The sequence below is a fragment of the Curcuma longa genome, chromosome 3, assembly GCF_044706935.1.
Source record: "Curcuma longa cultivar G26 ecotype Majalengka, Jawa Barat chromosome 3, ITB_CL_G26_1.1, whole genome shotgun sequence".
NCBI classification, from domain to species: domain Eukaryota; kingdom Viridiplantae; phylum Streptophyta; class Magnoliopsida; order Zingiberales; family Zingiberaceae; genus Curcuma; species Curcuma longa.
In genome coordinates this window covers 13,728,656-13,751,678 of record NC_133863.1, presented here as the reverse complement: position 1 = coordinate 13,751,678, position 23,023 = coordinate 13,728,656, and the positions used below count along the sequence as shown (strand labels likewise).

The window sequence follows — 23,023 nt, the reverse complement described above, 5'->3', positions numbered from 1 at the left end:
AACTCTTTAGAGAAGATAAACTTCTTGAACAAAGTAGGCATACAAGATGCTCCTGGAATTAATTATCAGCGTGGATTGTGTGCAATTTCTGCATGTCAGATGCATGCTGTAGTGAATTTTTAGTCTTTATAGGATTCTCTTATGATGAAACAGAATTCTCAGGCTTGAATTCAGGCTGCACCGGGGAGTTCTATTACAGTAAGTACATAATCCAGAAAGGGCTCATCTAGAGATACATACACAAAACAGGAGGCGGGCAAATGCCAGCGCCAGAATATATTACATGCTACCTCAATTACTTTACAGATTTCTAAAATGTAATAAGAACAATAACAGTAAAGGTTAAGGTTCCTAATAGAATATTTTACAAGAATTGACGTCAATCTTTCAGAAAATCAAGTTGATTAGTGATCCGTACCTGCACATTAACAGAAAGAATCAAAGGGACAAAAGTAAAGATTTGCTATATAAAGGAAAATGAATGCGACTAAACCAATTAGTGCACATGAAGCAGCCCAAGAAAAATCACAATATCCATGAAAATTGAAACTGAAAGGTCAAGTTTTGTCATTCACATAATCTCATGGGTTGAGAATGATTCAGGCCAACCTATGTCACAAACCCTGTGAGTAATTAACTGAGATCATTTTGTTATGCAATTTCAACTACCAGAACAAGGCCTAATAATTCATACATTTTCATCTGCAATATCGTCATCATTGTAGAATTCGTGTTAAGCTTGAAATATGTATGCAAAATGTTCTAGCCTAACAATCTAACAGTACCTGTGGTTCTTCCAGATCCAGGTTGGCGAGCACTATTATCTGGCTGTGCCACTCTCATTGATCTCAATTTGGAAGCTGAAGCTCTAAACGTGTGTATCAGAGGCTGCTGAGCTTCTTCATCTTCCTCTTCATCCTGATCATCCTGCTCTGAATCACTAATAGAATCTTCACTTGATTCATGACCATCAAAAAGTCTCTTTCCTTCTACATTCATTGCCTTTCTTGGACGGCCTCTCCGCTTTGGAAGGTTTCCCTCTTTCTCATCTGCAGTCAAGTTATAACCTCAGTCTCATCATCAACCAATAAGTGAAAAAAAAAGCTACAACATATATGCAGCTGATTAGCCAAATTAAAGCCTAGTTATCAATAACAAACAAATAAGTAGCTGATCAACTTCAAGCGAGTTTGACTAGTTGGTCCCTTCAGAGTGGGTGACCAAGCAATTAAAGTTTTTGCCTGCTGAATCAGTTACAGGCTAAAATTGCAAGCTGCAACTTGCTTTATGATTAGAAGATAAATTCCCAAATCTTCTAAAGAGCCACTGCTGCCATATGCTGCTATACACAATATTCATACTCAAAGTGAAGTCTTCTGGCTAGTTCTCTCAGACAAGGTTTCCGAACAACCTCAGTTGTTTTCAAATTGCTGTGTTCTCTCTAACAAAGATTATTCTTCAATATTATGAATAATTTCACTATAGACCTTTAACATGACGTCAAGGTCATTATGTATGAGACTGTAACAACCTATTTTAGACCCACATAGATATCTAATGGAGTAAGGAAAAAATCACAAGGGAGCTTCATAATGACCAAAAGGGCACTCACATGTTGGTTATTATCAAAAGGGCACCCTATGATCTGTAAATATTTATTATATGCCTCTTTAACCTAACATATTAAAAAGTGAACTATTTCATTGAAAATTTCCTCTTTTCCAAATTTGAGGTAAAAAATCATCCCAAGTTCGATGAAAATGTATGTGAATATTTACCTTCTAAAAATATTGACTATTCAGAGAGTTAAAAAGATGTTTGCCTCAAAATTAGCACAAGTAACCAGTTTCACTGATGAAAGGTCTCCTTGCTCAATTAAGCTATAAATATTCTCTTGTAGTAGGTCTAGAGTTATTCAAGAAATTAAATGGATTTTAAATTCAACTTACTAAAAGGGAAATGGTTTGCCTTTCAATAAGTCAAGCAAAGAATCTCCTTTGATAATAATCAATATAGGAACTGCCTAAAGGGGGTAGCTCGGTCATGAAGCTCCCGCCAATGTGGAATCCCGAGTAAGGGTCGAACCACATTGAGTCCATTATATGCAGTCTTACCTTGCATTGCAAGAGGTTGTTTCCATGACTCGAACTTGTGACCTCTAGATCACACAGTAGCAACTTTACCGTTGCATCAAGGCTCTCCTTCGAGAACTATCTAATATATAAGTTTGAAAATAAAGATAGCCCTTTGATATTTGACTAAACTTATGATTGCATTATTATTAACTTTATGAATTTTGTATAAGTAATTGTGCCTAACAAGATCAGTGGTCGGTTATCTCATATGGGCCAATCATTATAGGTTATGTAGGATGGATGATAAGAAAATAGGAACAATTATTGAGTAGTGATTGGATCAATGGAGTTGGCAGAGGAATCTAGAGGTCCAACCATGTTGTTGTCCAAGTCTAATCCAAGTGCAATATTGACAATTTATAAGATTCTAGATCAATTTGGGTCAGTGGAGGTGAGTCTAAACCTAAAAGAAATTGAGTGATTGGGCGGGTAGGATAGAGGATAGAGGGTTGAGCAAGATAATTTATTCCTCCTCATAAACTATTGCTGGTTATCAATCATATTCCTTGCTATTCAGATTGTTTTATAATGGAATGTTGATTTGGGGTTGTCACATGCATAATTGTTGAAGTGTATTAATATACCAAGCATAAATCAATTATGATTTGTCATATCCATTCAAGTATTGTTCATGTTGTCAGGTGAAAATGACTGATTATGCAGGCATTGGACTCATCACTTTTATGTTGAATTGCAAGTTGTCCAATGATGATGTATCTAAGCATTTGGACTTTGGAGTAAGGATTGAATAAAGCCTATGTTAAATGGCAATCATACTCATGCTTGAAAAAGCATCAAACACCACTCTTTGCCGAATGTGTATCTGTGAAGAAATTGTTCAAATAAGGTTAGGTTGTGGTGTTTAGTAGCATACTTGTACTTCTTGTCATTTGCATTATTTATTGCTTTAGTTGCATTTATTACATCAGTTTACCTATTTCATAAAATCACTCTGCTATTGCTGGTTGTATACTTGTTTGAGTTATCATAATTACATTCTAAACAATAACTATCAATAATTTGTTGTCTCATTTAGCTATTCAAGCATATCATTCCATATTTATGGAACTTACATGCAATATAAATTTACATTAAAATCCTTAATATTGCCTCTAGATTTGCAGGTAGTAGATTAGAAGTGGTTAGAGGTGTCACTAAGTATTAGAAGGCCTTTTACACACTGACAATTTAAAGGCTTCCCTTATGTCAGTTTTTAGTTATGTTTTTATCTCAGGTTGTATTTCTATATTTAATTTCAATAATTGTACTAATTTTATCAGTTTGCCAAGTTAAATTTTTTTTTAGGCTGTAAATACAATTGAAACATTGAATTTTAAGCTCTGCTATGCTTTGTTTCGTATAACTTATCTGTATAAATAGTCCAACAAGATTCTCACATCAAGGCAATAAAAACGTTTTGCTAAATTTCTAGACAAAAATGTGATTTAAAATTACTATAACGTATACGGATAGAGGCCAAACTCTGACCTAAAGTAGAAATTCCCTTGGGGCATGATAAAGTATTATATACTCAACTATCCTTGTATCAAATTATGCACTCTAATCATTTTCTTTTTCATTCCACTCTTTACCATAGCTTTGCCAAACACTTCAAATATAAAATTTGTTTTCCCAATATAGTTTACCAAGCATGCCATCCTGCTCCCTCTAAGTATTTCTAATTGTAGCCCTTTTCACCATTGTTTATACAGTGGGGAAAAAACACAGACTACGCACCAGTTGCTATGGCATAGCACTAATTGCTATATTCTTATATCAAAAGCTAAGTAGAGGAAAATAGAACCATTTTCATCTATAATAAAACATGTTTATCCAAAATTGAAATTTTAACCAGCACCTTGCAGATCATTTTTCGCACATCTTTCCTGTAAGTGCTCGACAAACACAGAATAAGGCCGCCACCCACTAGGATCTTCATTTATGTTGACCTTCTCTGATCTCTTTTGCACATCTTTCAGTCTGTTTGAAAACAAAATTGAGGAAACAGATATTTTCACAAGTGCAATGCTTACAAAATATCGCAAAAAAAAACATATCTTACATTTCTAGAAGATCAGATATGGGAAGTTTTGTGGCAAATGGTAGAACAGCAACCTCTAGAAATGACAAGTGTCTCGGAGCATCAGAAAAAGCATATGAAATACCATCCTTAATGATATTCAAAATCTCCCACTTATGTTTATTTCGTGCTGCACCACCAAATGTTGCTGAGAGTCGAGAAGAAAGATCCTTACAATCCGAGTATGTGTTGCTTGCAAATGACTCATTACCCGATGCTTGCCTCCTTTGATATGTCTAATAACAAAACAAAAGGACCACAAAATGGTTTGGGTAAGGAACCAACAACACTCCTCCATTAAATGCCTTTGGTAGTCTAGTTCAGAAAATACTAAACAAAACGTGTCTGTGCAAAGTAGGATAGGGTTGGAAAGTATGAAGCACACTTCCAAACCAAAAATGGAAATTCTGGTTTTTTATTTTCAAACCAAACCAAAATTATCTGGAACAAAGACCAAAATGACGCTTTTTGGTTATAATTAGATAAAATAAATAATTTAAAAAATAATCTTAGTATTTGTTTTATTTTTTAATTTACAAATATTATGTCGAATCATTCATCTATAAATTACATACCTGTACATGCCCACTAATGTTAACTTGTTAGGATAGCATGTTCTCGGCACTAATCATACATAGAGATATCTTATGGCATATCCCATCTACCATTGCATGTATATATATTTGGTCGGTTTTTAGGTTAATAAACTAACACTTCACTAAAGGTATTTGCTTAAAACATTTCAAACTGAAAAAACAAAATTTCAATTTGGTTTCTAAGTTTTCAGTTTCTGGGAGCTCCTATTAAGGATTATGAATTTCTGACACACATTATCAAAGAGATTTCTCCGCATTGTCAGTGGGAAAAAGAGGGATCATATATTATGTACACAGAAACAGAAATTCAGTAGGAAAATGATCATTCATTAAACAAGTAATTAAACTATTAACGCATCACATCAGTAACAGATGGTAGACATGTTTCGAAAATGAACATATTTTATTCTTACATTATTTGAATAAATTAGAATTGAAGATGTAAGATATATAGACCAAGAAACTCTAATTAACATATTAGTAATGATGATGTCATATAGTCTAATGGTGGTTGAACTACAATAGTCCAACCAAGATAGTCAGGACTCAGTTTTTTGTTGTATCTTGTTAAATAGGTGCACGTCTAAAGCTATAAGTGATAGTATAAGTATATTAAATTATCAGTGACCTTAATAACAGATAATGACGAGCAGATACACTAATTACAAAGTGACCTTAGGAATACCACAAGATAAGCTTAATTATAACAAAGAATTAGCAAGATAAATAGTTACTTTTTTCAGTGCCTCAAAAAATATAGAAGGCATCTCTTCTTTTGCAGTTTTTCTTAGAGAAGTAATGAAATTCTTGACTATATTTGTGATGTTTGCTCCATGCATCACAAAATGTGAAATAATCTCAGCCGCAAGATAGTCCTGCAATAAACATGAAATTTCATATCAGAAAATTGCTTGTCCAAATTTAGTAAAGATTTAGTTTTAAGTATCACTATAAAAAGTATGCTCAAATTATAGCTACTTTTGAAAATACAATCAAACTAAGATTTCATAATAGTGAGACTACAGTCCCAAAATTTTCATATCAGAAAAAACCTTGTCCAAATTTAGCAACAATTTAGTTTTAAGTGGCGCTATAAAAAGTATGCTCAAATTATAGCTACTTTTGAAAATACATTCAAACTAAGATTTCATAATAGTGAGACTACAGTTTGAAACTTTAATAAGTTGGCTACATGTGATGGTTGGTTAAACTGAAGGGAAGACGAAATGCAAGAAAAATTGAGGAAGTAAATGCAATTAAAAAAAATTAATGAGGGAAAGGATAAGTAAATAAAGCAGAGTATATGTTCGCGCCCATCATTGAATATTAGCATAAACATATCAGCTAACCAATAACCTATGTTCCTATTTGACCGATTCAACTACATGTTTTTTAGATTTTTCCAATCTCAATTTTTTTCACATTTATACATTCATTGAGAAAGGAAGACAAGCAACCAAATGCACTCTTCCAATTTGTTTCCACCTGAGAAGAAAAGGTAATAGCTTCTGTGGTCAAAATGGGGAAAGAATCAAGACTAATACCACCCATACACTTAAGGGTCTATGTAAATTTTTTTATTTATAGATTTATTATTATCCACCTATCTTTTCCTACAACCATCAATCAAAACCCTTTCCACCTCTTTGTTCATCTATCCATATATGATTCATCAATTCCAAAGTCACAATTTCTTCAAGAGGGTGACAATCAGCAGGAAAGAAATGAAGAAGAAGCATTGGGTTGCAAAAGAGAATTTATTTGAGATATTATACTGGGAATCAATGGCTTTTAAAGCTATTTACAGGACACTATTGTTTTGTAAACGAGTTCTTGAGTAGTTATAGGTAGTCTGTAAATGACAATTATAGATACACACGAAAAATTGGCACAAGATCAAATAGAAACCAAAATGAAATAGTTTAATGTTGAACTATGGATCTAGATGGTCAAGCCTGAAATGTATGAGCAATACCCTAGTTAGCCCGACCTGGAGTGTTGTACATTAATGAAGGCGGATTATAGAATAGATGAATGAACAATTATGAAATATTTTGGGTCATGGTCAGACTAAACAAATGATAGCAATGTTCAAATAATAATTATATTAGAGAACACTCCTACTTCAGATGTTAAAAATCATCATATTTGCAACAAAAAAAAAAGGATAAAACAGTAAACCGGTCTTCAATACAAGCTAAATTAAACTGTAGCAAAAAATAAAAGGACAAATAGGGAATGTATGAATTTACTCCTAAGTAAAGGCAAAACTTCCTAAATATTCAAATTAGTGTAAACTCAAAAAAGGCCTAACTAGTGCTAGCCCAGAGGAGTCCGAAGATTTAATACTAGTGTGTATTTATTCTGCAGTTTACATATCTTTACTGCTGAAAAGTCAAAAATCATTCTTCAACAGAACCACAAATAGAGTATACGTTCAACTGAACAACAACAAAAAATCTTGCTGCAAAAAGGCAACAGTTAAAACATTGGAGTAAATTTCAAAGCCATCATAGCACTGAATAACATAAGATTAGAAAGTATTCTATTTTCACTGAAATTATAATTAAGAGGAAAGGATATTGATATATATTTATACACAAATTTGAGTTTTCTTGAAAGAAACCTTTATGTGCAACAAGAAGTTAGCAAGGCTAAAAGAGGAATTTGATTGATAGGGGCCCTGCACAAACTGTGTAAGTACAGAATTGAGAATCTCATGATCTTCAATTCAACATTCCAAGGTATTTTCTTGAACCATGGTTATTACTCAACCATGAAACATAGAACATATTCCGATAACCATAAAGACATCTATTCTCTACAATAGCCTCCTTTTTCCTATACCATTACTTTTTTATTTAGCATTTCATATAATTCTCATTCAACACAAAATATTCTTTCATAAAATTCTCATTCAACAAAAAAATAAGTCTCTTTGTTTCACTGAATTTCATATTTGTTGATTATTCAATTTTGATTCAAGATAGAAAATATGTACACAATTAACTCGTCAAATACTTTAGTTGTTTTTTGTAATCCATAATATTTACCCCTGGAGCAAGTTCAATTAGAAATTATTAGATAACCCAAGGTTTAAAATTCCAAACCGCATTAGAGTTTCAATGTCTAACCGGGAAATAGAATTTCAGTATTGTATTGTGTCCTGCAGATAGGGTTCTGGTACTTATTTGATTTCAAATATAAGTGTAAATGAATATTATAAATCATTTTTATTAATATTTGAGAGCGATATGTTATAAATTCATAAAACAATTTCAACCACATTGCTTAAAATGTTCTCATTGTCAAGTGTTTACATTATATCTCATATCATCCTAGTTTCGATAAACAAACTGTAATATTTTATTTTTCCTTTCTATTTATTCCTTTTTTTGGTTTAAAAAAATTGTTAATTATTTCTACTTGTTTCCTTTATAGGAAGTGGGACCTCACTAGCTATAAGAAAAAAAGAATTTCACCATATAGACATGTATTCTACATTCAGAAAGCATATCTATGTCAAATCTGTTTTCATTTAAACTAATATTTGTATTAGTAACAACATTGTTTTGCAGGTTGAAAATTGTCAAAATAAAATTAAAATATCTTGTTGTCATCTTCATCCACGAGAAAAAAAATCCTTTTAAATTTGATTAGCACTCCAGTTAAGAGCCAAAACTACAAGTAATATAAGAATTTAAGTGATGAAATGTCTTTTAGTGTACCTGAACTAGACAAAACACCAAGATGATATTTACAGCTTGATGAGTTTTAATTGTATGATTCTGCACTTTAAATTGTATCTTTTGATTAAAAGTAATTATCAGCTTCCCTTTCATACTCTTAGTTCATTTTTAGCACTAACAAAGCACTGGGAAGCAATTTTAGTCATACAACCATTTGAAAAATGGACAATGATCAACCAAAAGGTAGTACCTTAGTAACTCTATGTATGACCAACTTAGCAGCGGCAATCATAACCACATCCCTGTTTGTATCCTCAATGTATTCTTCGTTTGAATCCTCTTCTTCGGTCTCATCTGTAAATTATAAAACTGAGTTCAAAGAGTTATCCATACAGAAGTTATCTAAAGTGCAACATTTTAACTCGAGTGAATCAAACCTGAAATGCTAAGCAATTGCTGAGAAAGTTTCCAAAACTTTTCAACTGAGGATATATCTGGGTGATATCCTAATCGATGCAGTTTAGTAGAAGAAAATCTAGAATTTTCAAATAAGCACCATAGGTCTGCAAGTATGACACACACCTATTCCACAAGAAAGGCAGTTCGCAATTACTTAATCCAGAGACATAAGAGGGGGAAGTTCAGCTTGGAAAGTGAGATTTAATGCTATGGTAAACAACAAATGCAACAAAGTCAATGAAAGCAACCATGGATATGCAAGTATGGTACACATCTATTCCAAAAGAAAAGCAGTTGGCAATTACTTAATCCAAAAACTTGAGGGAAGTTTTCAGCTTGGAATGTGAGATTTAGGCTTATGGAAATAACAAATGCAACAAAGTCAATGAGAACAACTTTCACAGAAATGAAAAACTTACTCTGTATGACAGTATATTTCCAATCCTACCCTCCTGTGGAGCATTAGGCAGATCATTTATGAAGCATTCTAGTTGTTCAAGCAGTGCATCTCTCTTAGATAATAATGCATTAATAGATGACTCAGGACTTTCAGCATCAATGAACGTCAGAGACCAGGCTACATGGAGGTACATGTTGAGAAGCAGAAAACACTTTACCTGATAGGTCAACAAAGTTCATCATCAAAAGCATATAATATAAAGCATTTTTCAAGGTGTTTACATGCCTCATTGTCGATGTCTCTCAAAAGCTTGAGAATGCTACTCATATCTCCATATAAGCTATCAACAGGCACAAATTTAGTCAGTTGAAACTCATTAAGCCGCTTCAAATTGACCAAAAGTGAGTATTCATCACCTCCCATCTACAAAGGTTTAATTGCCATACTTCACTAATCAAACTTACAAGATTACAAGAGTCAAGTAAACATTATCCATACCTCAACTTCCTTAATAGCAGCCTTTAATTTAATTATTAGATCATTCTCCAGATCTTTCAGCTTATTCTGTGCATAATCTTGAAGATCAGCTGGACTATCTGTTGAACAAAATGTTATCACACGGATACAAGATCTCAATGTGTCTTTCTCCCCGTGCTTAAAAAATGCATCCACAATAAGTTCCAGAATTGCCTTAAAATTCTGATAGAACAGATTGACATAGTTATCTTATTTAGCTCAGGTAAGCATCAGGCACTTAAGTACATAATAATACAAATCTCACCTGCTCCTGCCTTTGTAGAGAGAAAAGTTCAAGTTTTAGAAGTCCCATAATCTCAACCAAAGGGGAAATCTTTGCTTTGTCAGCTATATACTTGTGCAGCAGCTGAGGATATTTCTTCGTCATGGCAGTAGTTATTTTCCGTCTATTATTTTCAAATGCTTCCTGCAACATATATGACCCATATTTTCAAAAAGAGTAGATGGCAAAAGGTGCCTAAGGTAGAAAGACTATAACTTCTATACCAATCATATCCTCCTAGTCTCCAACAGTACAATACAGTAGAATTAAAGATCCCATGCCTCAAAACCATATTTGAACTCATACAAAACCCTCTAAGCAATATCAGGTATGGCATCCAAAAAACAATAATGGTCCATACGAACCTGCTGTCTGAATTAGTTTAGTCATCCCTATCTTATTGAGGTTAAAGAACAGAAAGAAAGACTTCCAATTATGTGGCATATAAATTGGAAATGTGCTCTTAATGATAATTCTATCTTATACTAAAATACCATGGTTATGACTTGTCAGCTTATACAGAGAATTGAAACCAAAGAAGCAAAAGAGACAGACTTAGTTTTGAATACTAGCCAATCCCAAGCCCACTATATTAGCTACAGAAAAGATTCAACAACTTTTGGCAACTAAAGTTTGTCACGCAAGGAAACTTCGGCCATACTTTCTGAACTTTTGTGCAATACTGCTTTCGGCCATCAGCAGCAGGAACTATCTTGTCTCCAACAGCTTTCCTAGCAGAAGCATAGAGCAGCCTAACCAAGTTAGTTGCATCGACATCAGTCAATTCAATCTGTGGATTCTCATCAAGAAGCATGGATATGATACACTTCCAATCCTGTAACAAAGCATCTTAAAACAATATAACACCAGAACACAATTGACAAAACCAACAGGATTTCCTATAGAAATTTATTTTCAATGAAATACAAGGAAAAACGAAATACCTTCATGGCCTTCATGTTATCCCAAACATCATCAATAACATAGGTACTTAACATTGGATCGTCAGGAAATTCCCGAAGAATTTGTAACATGCGTCCCAGGTGAACCTCAGAGGATTCATCCTCTCCATCTAGATATAGGTAATGATTAACAAGCTTGCATGTCAAATTTAATATTCGATAGTACAACAGATAGCAGCAGGATACCTTTACGTCCAGAATGGGAACTTTTGATTTTCTGAGCAATCAAATGATCATATACTAATTCTCCAATTGCATGCCTGATTAAAGGTGGTTCATCAATAAGCAGATCATACAAAGGACCTAATTCATCATCTGTTAGAAGCTGATGTCTGCAAAACCAAGCAGCACAAAGTTTTAGTAATACATCCATGGCATAAACATCAAATGAACCAAAAGGGTAGGTTAAAAACCATTACCTTAGTAGTTGTTTCAAAAGACCTATGGCTGATACAGACACTGAAATATCAATATCATCAGCAAGCTCAATCATACGGCTGCAAAATCTTTCAGTAAAAAGACCAAGTGATGGCACATTATCATCCACCTCGTATAGATTTTGTAGTGCAATTATTGAAGCTTTTCTGACTCCAGGACTCTTCCAAAGCAACAAGAAATACATTAGTGCTTTTGGCAGGAAAATAGCAGTTGAAAGGCAAAGAAAGCAATACTCAAGATACATACAAAAGGGACTTACCTTGTCATTCAGTGTCCAACCAAGATATTTCAAGTATAGATCTTGCAAGAAAAGTGATGGATACAATAGTATCCAGTTACCGAGAGAACTGATGCAAGACATTCTTATCTCTGGATCGACATCTCGATACCTGTGCATGAATAGCCTACAAAAGACAAGAAAAATGCAATGATAACAAAGTTGGTGCATTCTAGTGAAATCAAAGAAAAATATGCAATTCAAGTACCCTTTAAATATTTTGCGCATCATCTCCTCTATGGTAGTTATCTTTTCATGTGTCTGAGATAACCTTTTGTTGAGGGAATCCAGACGTGGTCCATCATTGTTCTTCTTTTTTTCAGTATTTAATTGTCTTTGAGTGGTCTCACGTTGTCCAGAAAGCATTTTAGCAACATTTATTAAGGATGTAACCAACTGAAGACCAACCAGCGAAGCCACGTGCCGATAAACCCTAGGAGGAGTACTGAAGTGCACAACATTATTCCCTAACATAATTTCCTTTTCAGGTGGAAAAACATGCAAACAAAAAGAGAGAGAAAGAAAAAGCATACCATGACAGTGCAATTACATAATCCATGCATTTCTCAAACAAAAATTTATCAAATAACGGCCCATTTTGACATTCAAGAACCAAGTTGTCCCAGAATGATGCAAGATTTTCTTTGAAGTTCTTAAGCTCCTTTTGCTTTGAGTTGAAATTGTCTTCTATTTCACCCTGCAATAGTTTGGAATGTTAAAGATAGGCAATGCAAGCACTAAACTACTAAAGTCATCAAGTAACTACTGGTTGGGATGGATCCATGAGTACACAAAACCATAAATTGGAGTTAAAATTTGTTTAAATAAACCAAGATACAAAGGAAGAACTTTCAATGGTTCAGCACAAATTTATTTCATGTAAGTCATAAGAAAATACATTTTTAGCTAACTCCACAAGTGAAACCACAACATCATCCACATTAGTCTCCTCAAAGGAAGCCACTTCTAGTTTATATTTGGCTCCACAGACCTGTCCATCAACAATAACTTTCATCAAATTCACAATGTATGCAATAAATATAATATCCAAAGGCATTAATTGCTCGAATGTTACCTCAAAGAGCAACATCAAAATTTCAATTGTTGCAGATTTTGGATCCAATTCATAGCACTCAATCCACTTTTTGACGGCATGGTGAATCACTCTTCCATTATGCTTGATGACATCTGTGTGAAAACACCAATAAATTTAAAATATTAGCTAACGTTAGGAGCATTCCAGTGTAAAGTGAAGTCCACACAAAAGGATTTTCACTAAACACAAAACTTTGACCAAGAATTCAAACCCTTATAAGATCATTTCAAAATATGGAATTGTATCATCCCTCAAACCAAAAAAATAAACTGACTCAGTTCAATTTCAAATTAGAGAGAAATAAACCTAATCCTTGATCTTTGTTTCCCTACCATCACTACTGACCACATCTTCACTTCTATTTTGTTTTCTCCATCCATCCACCCCCTCCCTCATATCTCATCTTCCCCTTTATCCCTAATTAGCTCCTATTCCTTCCGGACACCACCATCTTCTCATGTCTTCTCACTCTGCCTCCAATGTTTAAAAATGGGCAAAAATCAAAATGGCAACCAATTTTTATTGAATTATCAAAGGGACACCTTTTTTTTTATTCATCAAAAGGGTGTCCAAACTAGTGCATTCTGTTAAATTTACCTTTCTTAAAAATTTTATAAAAAAAAGGCCTGCAATTGGTCTAGTGCACCTAAGCAAAACTGATAAAGTAGTTTTCATTAGAAGTTTTAAGAAAAATAGACAAAATGCAATAAATTCTACCATAAATTTTTAAAAACTTACTTTACAAGTTATAGATTTTTAGAAATTACTACAAAATATATATATTTTTAATTATAAATTAAAAAATTAAAATTTAAAACAATAAAGATAGCTATGATGTGAATAATGTAAGTTTAGGAGGAAACTAATTTTTTTTCAAAAAAAAAAAAGTAAAATGCAAATTTAAAAAAATGGGATAATTTGGTCATCTAGGACCATATAGTTCATGTTTAAATCGTTGGTCACTTTGAAAACATGAGTGGAATGCAATAGCCTTCTATAATGGATCCATTTATTTAGATTAAATTCTCAAAGTGAATCTATCTATTCAGATTAAATGTTTAATAAGTAAATGACCATATAAGCAATTTAGGGTGGGGAAAACTACCATATAGCCACTTTAAAAGCATAAGAGATATCCAATGGCATTTTAGAGTGCATTTATCTTACTATATTCAAAATTTAAGGAAAAAAAATCCATGTAGCAATTTTGGACAAAGCTATTACACGAACATTTTTTAATCGTTTGGTTACTGTGGAGACATGGATACACTCCAATGGCTTCCTAGAGTGGATCCTCCATCTATTTAGATTTAAAATTTAAAGTGAAGATGTTCATGTAGAAGTTTTTTTTTAAAAAGAGTCAAATTATCATTTTTTTAATCGTTTAGCCACTTTGAAAAAATGGGTGAATTCCAGCGGTCTCTTATTGTGTATCTATTAAAATTCAAAAAAAAAAATGACTAACACTTAAAATCTGCCTATGCGGCAGTTTTGGTCACTCATTCTCTTTTTAAATTTTGAATCTGAATAGATAAATCCACTCAGAAGTCATTGAAGTCAATTCATGCTTTTAGAATGACCAAATGTAACAACTGACCATTTGCCCAACATTGCTACAGTGCTGTGTAGAAATTTTTTTATCAAATTGCTAAATTGATCAGTTTTACTCATTTGTTACATGACCAGTTTTGCCAAAAGTTATCCTCTTTTTAATTTACATTTCACTTCTTTTTTTTGAAAAGAAAATGCTCGTAAACCTACAACATCAAAGTCTAAAATTCTCTTCATAGGTTACATCTCTCCATTAAGGCTTCACATACTTATTAAGAGTCACAGTTCAAGTTACAGCCTAAAATCGCCTCTAACCAACGATATATGAAGACTAATTTTAGCTCTATCAATTCTTTCTAAGCACCTCACCATGTATAGGATTAGATCTGCTTGAATGCAAATTTGTTTGTTACACACCCACCTCGAGTTAATCTACTAGGAACTTATAATCTTAACAAAGAACACCAATTACAAGTTCTTGAGCAAAGCATAATAAGTTAAATTATATGCATCTTTTAGGTCATAGAAATTCTTGAAAAACTACAAGCAAAGAATGAGCATGGACATGTAAGTAAGATTGAACAACTTGGCAGTCATAGGGATTGTAGTGAGGGCAGTTATCAGCATAAAGAAAGTGAACAGCACGCCCTACAGCCAGAATTCCCAATAACGACCTTATCATGATTGACATGAAAATAGAGCAGGAATAAGAAGGGGCTGACTTCTCATATCTAAGAAATCAACTACTCGAGCAATGGATATTTAGTTGTTATACACCTGGCGGACTTCTTCAAATTGGAGAGCATACAAGAAACGGTGCCAAATCCAAGAGCTTTCAAACAATAATTTACCAATGTAACAAGAATCAAGCGTACAAACCGATCAAGCTCTGATCTTCCTTCCACCCGGCAGCCCGAATTGCCGCTCTCCTCTTAGCCTTCGGGGCGTGATCGTCGAAAGCGTCATAGGAGCCATCCCCGGATCCTTGCTCTTCGTTAGTAGGGCTGCGGTCCACCTTCCCCTCGGCGGAGACGCTGGGTTTGCTTGCCCCCGCTTTACTCGCATTCTTGGGCGGCCTGCCCCTCTTCTGCACAAAGTGAAGTCAGACAGTAGAAAGCAAGGATTAGGTTCAAGAAGCAAGAAAAGAAGATCACGAGAAGAGTTCGGGGAAGAACCCGGCGAACTGGTGCTTCGGAGACCACGGCGGCGTGCTCCATGGACTGTCCAGCAGGTGGATCGGAGTCGAAATCCCTAGTAAAGCGGAAATTTGAAGCGGAAGAGGAAGTGTTAGAAGAAAAGCCCTACAATTCTTGAGGAAACGAAAAGAGGGAAGCGGGGTCGGCATTTCTTGTTCTTGAGGGTGGGTCAATATATAACTATAGTAAAGTTGATAGATATTATCGTAAAAATCAATTTACATTTTAAATCATATTAAAAACATTGAATTATTTTTATATTATTATATATGGACATCTTTACCCTGGTGATGAAAATTTATTGATATTATAAATTATAAATTTATATATTGAATTATTTATAAATTTTTGATTTATCCTAATGGACGATAAAAATTTTCTCTATATAAATTATGGTACTCAACACCCTATCATTTTTTACTTAAATATGTAGTATTTCAATGAATATCTAAATGTCCTATATTATTTATATTATAATCTAATATTATATTTAACAAGTCAATTAATTAATGTAGTGGTAAATTATCTAGTCAGTACTGGTAGGACTATAATTCAATTTAGTTAATAAATTTATATTTACTGTTAAAAAATTATTTGTTGAATTTAATATGATTATAAAGAAAAAAGGCGAAAAATGAAATAAGATATTTGAAGATAAAAAATAGATGGAATTTTGACTTATACCAAATTATTTAAAAAGTTATTATATTTAAAGCCTCTCTCTCCTTTTTTTTTTTCTTACAGTGATGTCATCTACTCTCATTTATGTTCATAAATGAATTAAATATTTACAAACAAATTTAATATTTAATTAAATTAAAATAAATAAATAAATTATTAAATTAAATAAATAAATTTAAATATATATTATTTGACTTATTAATATTTTTAAATAAATATTATAAATTATTCATTAATAATATTCATAAATAAAATTTATAAATTATATTTATATAAATTTTTTATAAAACTTATCCATAGATAAATAAGCCCTAATAAATAAATCAATAATATCAAAGTTACAAATTTAAAATAGTGAAAAACACTTTCTAAGAATTTTACTTTTTTTTGATAAAATAAATATTTTTTATTTTGATAATTTATTTAAAAATATGGCATAAATGTTGGGTGAATTTGACTGCTCGTCATGTTACCATTCACAGGTCAGGAGCCAGAGAAATTGCTTTTTGCGGCTGAGGGAGGAAGTGAGTCCCCTCCTTCATCCACCACTTGGATTCCCCTTTTTGACCTTCCGAGGAGACGACGAGCGACGATATGCTTATCTCAAGAGGCGGCACCTGCGCCCGCGCGCTGCTGCTCTCCACTCGCATGGCCGCATCCTCACTCTCCTCCCGCCTCAACGCCCCCGCTTCTGCCTCACGCCGCATTCATGGTTCGAAGCCCTTCTCCCCCCGGCTCCTCTCCTATTCGCCCTTTTTATCTCGCGCCTCCCTTTTCTCCTCTCTTACCTCCGTCCACTCCAACAAGCTTCATAAGAAATCCAATTCCACGGTCGCGGCTCTCCTCGAGATTGGCGGCGTTAAAATTGCCAAAGATGGTACCTTTCTTTTTGTATTCTCATTTTTTTTTAAAAAAAAGATTTATTTGGGTTCTTTTGCTTGATGGTCAGATGTTGTCCGGGAAAGCGATCCCACAAACAATGTGCCAGACAGTATATTTTCGAAGATTGGTCTGCAATTACATCGAAGGGACAACCATCCGATTGGAATATTGAAGAATGCCATCTATGAGTATTTCGACACCAGTTACTCCTCCAAGTTCATCAAATTTGATGACCTTTGTCCCATTGTTTCCGTGCAGCAGGTATATATGCTTTTCATTACATCGTTTCTTTTGGCAGCATAATGTTCAAGTTTTTTCAACTACCGAGCCCATGCCCAAAATGTCTCCCTTCAAGCTCTGTAGCGTTGATATATGGGTGATCAGTAGCATAAAGTTTGTGTTTTTTGGATCATACTATGCTTTTCTTATGCTAATTGGACACAAAGAAAAAAAAACATTAATGTCTTACCTCACAATGCCATCCTGTGATCTGGGCCAGTATATTCCTATACTTGATTAATCATGAGTTTAGGATTTTCTAGTTCTGATATCTGTTTGGACCTTCTATGCACTATGTTTGATGCACTTGTGGCTGACCTTAAATCTGTGTCTTTCAGAATTTTGATGAGGTGTTGGTGCCTGCTGATCATGTAAGCAGGAGTTACAATGATACATATTATGTTGATGCGGGCACTGTCTTAAGGTGTCATACCAGTGCTCATCAGGCAGAGTTACTGAGGGCAGGACACAGCCATTTTCTTGTAACTGGGGATGTCTATCGTAGAGACTCCATTGATTCAACTCATTATCCTGTGTTTCATCAGGTTTTTGTCCAATTTCGCTAACTGTAGATTTTTCTGATATTGCAAAATCTAATCTTTAAGCACCCAGCTTACAGATGGAAGGGGTTCGTGTCTTCTCTCCAAAAGAATGGGAGGGTTCTAGCACCGATGCAACATCTTATGCAGCAACAAATCTAAAGAAGTGTCTCGAGGGTTTAGCAAGGCATCTTTTTGGTACTCTGGAACTAACGAAACTAACTTGTCATTAAAGCTTTAAAGTGGAATATATTAGTTACTGCCTTATGATAGTTCTAGTTCTTGTATGATGAGGTCCCAAATCTTATGTATTTTATGTGCAGGTGCTGTGGAAATGCGATGGGTTGATACTTATTTTCCATTCACCAACCCATCTTTCGAATTAGAGATTTATTTTCAGGTTGCTACTTATTTCTCCTGAATGGACCCTCCCATCATCTCCTGATGCACATTTTGACTTAGTTATCTTATAATACTGATTTTGTTATTCTCCAGAATATGTTCCTGAATCTGTTGCTACATGTAAGGGAGTGTTTGTTTTGCTTGATTTGGAACCTGCAGTAATCTATATACATTATATGCAAGAAAATGATAGGAGCTTCTAGTTAAACATAAAAAATCACAAGGAAAAATCATGTTGGTTGCTCTCATTATCGCACTTGCTATTTATTAATAAACATTATTGTGATTGTAACAGGAAATACATTTATAGGCATTTGTTTTAAGATTCTGAAATTTTCTTTGTTTTGAAGTCCCAGTTCAATAGCGCATTATGTGTCAATTTAATCTTTCTGTTTATTGAAGATTTTTTTAGAGTGACATAAATGATCAACTGACCAATGCATTGATGGGTATTCTTCTAGATCCCGTATCACATTTTAGATTATAGATTTATCTTAGTTGAAATATTTGAAATTGATGAGAGACAGATTTAGACTGAGCTTAATTATGAATATATTTGGACATTATTACCATTATAATTCTTGTCTTGTATGATCTGATATTTGTTTTAATATTGTCATAAATAACTTTTGCAGGAAAAATGGATGGAAGTGTTGGGATGTGGAGTGACTGAACAGGAGATTCTTAGCAGAAATGGTAGGAAAGATTCTGTTGCATGGGCCTTTGGGCTTGGATTAGAAAGACTTGCAATGGTTCTCTTTGATATACCAGATATTCGACTTTTCTGGTCAACTGATCAGAGGTTTACTTCACAAGTATGTCAAACTTATGTTTTGCTGATGCTGAAACTAGTGCTAATATTTTCTTCAAAAATTTACTTTTATTCAAGTAGTGATGGTCTACTTGGTAGTTCTTAAGATGAGAAAGGAAGATATATATAGTTAATTCATTGTTTGAGATATATCAAATATCAAATCATGATTTAGGATTAATGGTTCTCTGGTTGTTTAGACACCCATGTGAGTACTTGTTTAACAAACTCAAAATTTTAAGTTATACACTGATAAAGATGATTTTTTTCTGCATAGGTCTGAAAGGAGCTGAGTTCATTTAAGCTTAATCATGTTTATGCATATGTCATTGATTAAAATCTTTACCAAACATGAAAATTCTATGCATATTTGTCATTGATTAAAATATTGAACAAGCATGAAACTCCATGTTTTTTTTTTCAAAGTATCGAACTTTGACTGATCTCAAGATGTTTGCTCAATTAGAATCAAATCTGTAATGATAATTATGTTCAAATTCGATGCTCAGAATAATTTAGTTATATAACTTTTTAAAAGAACTTGCTCTTGGACTTATTTAAGAGTTTAAATAATATTTAGCATCACTATAATGCTCATAACAAATTTGATTAAAAAAATCAATTTAAATTAGGGACTTTAGCAGTAATGGAGAGGATATCTCTCCATATTATTTGTGAATTAAACGTGTCGTAATAAATTTAAATGAGAAAATTAACCCATTAACTTATTAAGCCTAATGATTGACCAGAATGTTTAAGCCCAAGTTAATAATAGCTCACTCACCTGAACTTATGAACTTTGTTATTATCCAACAACTCAGCATGTAGCATTAAATTGGATGTCAGGATCTCCTCCAGTTGAGTCTTTGTCAAGACCTAAATTCCAACTTAACCCATAATCGTCCCTAATTGACAACATGTGAAGTGCAACAGTGGCTACACGATTACGTATATAGCCTTTTCCAACACCTTATTATGCTTAAAATTAAGTATACCCCCTCAGATGAGTAAATTGGCCTTTTATTTTTTTTAGACCTATCAGTAGGCCTAAAAAAGTAAAATGGTGAAATTGAGATTTAAAAGAGTTAGGAAAACATATGAAATGGCTCCTGATGAGATAAAACAGATTCAGATACTAAGATATAAGTATATAGAATGGCAATGAATGGGCTCCATGCCTGGTAATGGTAAACCTTGAAGACTTTTCATCAATGTAAAATACTTCTATAAACTTGATGTGTAAAACATTTACATATTCAAAAGGACAAATTTTAATTTAGCAACAAAGCCTTGTGCACACATCAGATTTATATCTTATAAATTTTATTGAATATCTAAATTAACTTGTGTGCAAAACATATGTGTAAGTAAACATTCTAGTTCCATATAAAATAACTACTAACCAGTATCACAGACCATATTTATTAAAATTTGAATGAGCTAAACAAGCTTATAAATGAATTTTTCACCTTGTGAGCCATTTGTAACTTCTATTTACATAAAATATACTAATGAGCCAAAAGTACTCATGTTCTTGTTTATTAATTGTGCCTAAAAAAGTTAAAGCTTTATTATTTTATCATTTATGGGCGGATAAGATCACACGAGTGCATAAATGAGCTCTTTCTAAGCTGATTACTATTCTTGATCATGACTTGCTATCCTAATTTTGCACTAGTATGTGGCTTTGGCAGACCATAATCAAGGTCAACTTCTCTGAAATTGTGACATTTTAGTGTTACAAAATTTGGAATTTCTCGCTCCTGATTTCATCTACTCGAAGAACTAATTGGGAGAGGGAAAATGAATGATAACTATGATCTGACGTGTTCACGAACATCAAACCATCATTTAGATTTTAGGATGATGTGAAGGGCTAGTTGTGTCACGAGAGACACTTCAATTGTCAGATCAAACAATTCATATATGCTTTATATTGTGAGAAAATATAGGTGATTTAGGATTTAGTTGTCACTTGCGATTTGTTAAAATTCACTAATCACTAAATTTTGGAAATTGCAAGCACGATAAACATTTGCAGCAGATACTAGTCTTGCAAGTATGAGGAATACTCATACCATAAGAAAATATAGTTGAAGTTTTGACTATGAACTTTATACTTTTGTGTGAGAGACTGATCAATGAATACAATGCATAACATTTTTATGACCAATTAAACCCATGTTAGTTCAATTATCATTTCTAGAGCAGTTGGCGTAGTAGGGGCTTTGTATTTCCATTTGCATTCTGAAATAGACCAACTCATTCTACAGCTTTGCATTGCGGTTCTATTGCGATACATGCTCTCACATAAACCATGTCCTAAAAGCTTAGTTGGAATATCATTATGCTTTCGTGGAACTGCATATTCTCATACATCTTCTGTGCTATATGGTGATTTATTTGTTTTTTTGTCAAAGAAATCCATAGTAAAAGATAAGCATCCTAGCAAGCTATCAATAAATGTTGATTCACTTGATCATTACATAAATTGTCTGCTAATGGAACTGTCTGTGCTTGTCGAGGAGCATTGACCTTCATTTAATTAATCTCTCTTCCTATGAATAGTTTTCCGTGGGCAAGCTTGGTGTCAAGTTCAAACCATTTTCCAAGGTATTATTTGCTCAACTTACTCTTTTGGATCAGCTAAAAAAGGAGAAAAGACTCGCATTTACCAAACATTTTTGCAACTCGATGTGCCTTTATAGTTTCTGGAACATCCGACAGAAGTATGCTTCAATTTCCAATTTAAACAAACTGCCTTTTCCATTTAAAAGATTGGAAAATGGCATTGAACAACGCAACTTAAATTACAAAATAAATAATGCTTATCAAAACTTTTGCTTTTGTCTCATGGTAACTTCCTTTTGCAGTTTCCTCCCTGCTACAAGGATATTAGTTTTTGGATCAGTGATTCCTTTACAGAGAACAACTTATGTGAAGTCGTTAGAGGAATTGCTGGGGATCTTGTGGAAGAGGTCAGTCTCTAGGTGGCATTCTTTCTGTTCTATACAAAGATTTCTATTCTCATAATCTATGTCTCGCTCTATTGGTTTTCTGAAGGTTGCTATATTACAGTGAAGACTAATCATATTCTGGCTGTGGCAGGTGAAGTTAATTGATAATTTCACCAATAAGAAGGGTATGACCAGCCATTGTTACAGAATTGCATTCAGATCCATGGAAAGGTCGCTTACCGACGAGGAGATAAACCAGCTGCAGGTTTGGAGGGTGTTTAAATGATCCTTTCGTTTTGCAATTTGTGCTCGTCGATTGATTGTTGATGTACTCGTACAAACTTGCTTGCAGTGGAATATCAGGGAAACAGTGCAGACGAAGTTGCATGTCACACTACGATAAGAGCAGATGCACCCGGCTGAAAGAATTGTTATCCTTGGTGAAATTTTGCAAGATCACATTTAATATTCATGTTATTTATCTCCTTAAGATTCTGATTAGATGTAATTCATCTGGGAATAGTGCTAGTAAAGGAAGAAGAAAATAATAATGCTACGGGTTAATGCTCTCTTGTTTTTCTTGCTGATTCCATACATGTTTCTGAATCTGGTCTTGCAAGGATATATTTTTGTCTTTGGTTTATGTCTTGTATTCGCTTCACTTTGTTGAATGTGGATAAGCTAAATGTGCTTGCAAGCTATGGGTTGTTAAATACATCTTGCTATCTAATATGTCATTCATTTGGTGTTTAGAGTATAACAACATCAACAATCAAATCTTTATCCTACTATTT

General features: G+C 33.6%; 2 protein-coding genes across 2 annotated transcripts; one reads left to right on the top strand and one right to left on the bottom strand.

Annotated features, from left to right (window-relative positions):
- Window positions 1-155: 155 nt before the first annotated feature.
- On the bottom strand, window positions 156-15,810 carry LOC141825352 (sister-chromatid cohesion protein 3). The gene is made up of 22 exons (XM_074712735.1): window positions 15,658-15,810; window positions 15,362-15,569; window positions 12,911-13,023; window positions 12,734-12,826; window positions 12,369-12,532; window positions 12,044-12,280; window positions 11,818-11,962; window positions 11,540-11,718; window positions 11,307-11,452; window positions 11,103-11,230; window positions 10,820-10,993; window positions 10,141-10,302; window positions 9,858-10,058; window positions 9,645-9,782; window positions 9,379-9,576; window positions 8,938-9,082; window positions 8,751-8,854; window positions 5,546-5,686; window positions 4,198-4,451; window positions 3,994-4,115; window positions 786-1,049; window positions 156-418 (listed from the first exon to the last, which is right to left on the bottom strand). The coding sequence occupies exons 1-22, from the start codon at window positions 15,697-15,699 to the stop codon at window positions 405-407; spliced, it is 3,372 nt and encodes a 1,123-aa protein (XP_074568836.1). The 5' UTR covers window positions 15,700-15,810; the 3' UTR covers window positions 156-404.
- A 1,087-nt stretch (window positions 15,811-16,897) lies between these two features.
- LOC141824671 (phenylalanine--tRNA ligase, chloroplastic/mitochondrial) lies at window positions 16,898-22,872 on the top strand. The gene is made up of 10 exons (XM_074711999.1): window positions 16,898-17,236; window positions 17,309-17,502; window positions 17,859-18,065; window positions 18,140-18,257; window positions 18,383-18,459; window positions 19,097-19,276; window positions 21,841-21,885; window positions 22,146-22,250; window positions 22,381-22,494; window positions 22,582-22,872. The coding sequence occupies exons 1-10, from the start codon at window positions 16,954-16,956 to the stop codon at window positions 22,630-22,632; spliced, it is 1,374 nt and encodes a 457-aa protein (XP_074568100.1). The 5' UTR covers window positions 16,898-16,953; the 3' UTR covers window positions 22,633-22,872.
- Window positions 22,873-23,023: the final 151 nt, after the last annotated feature.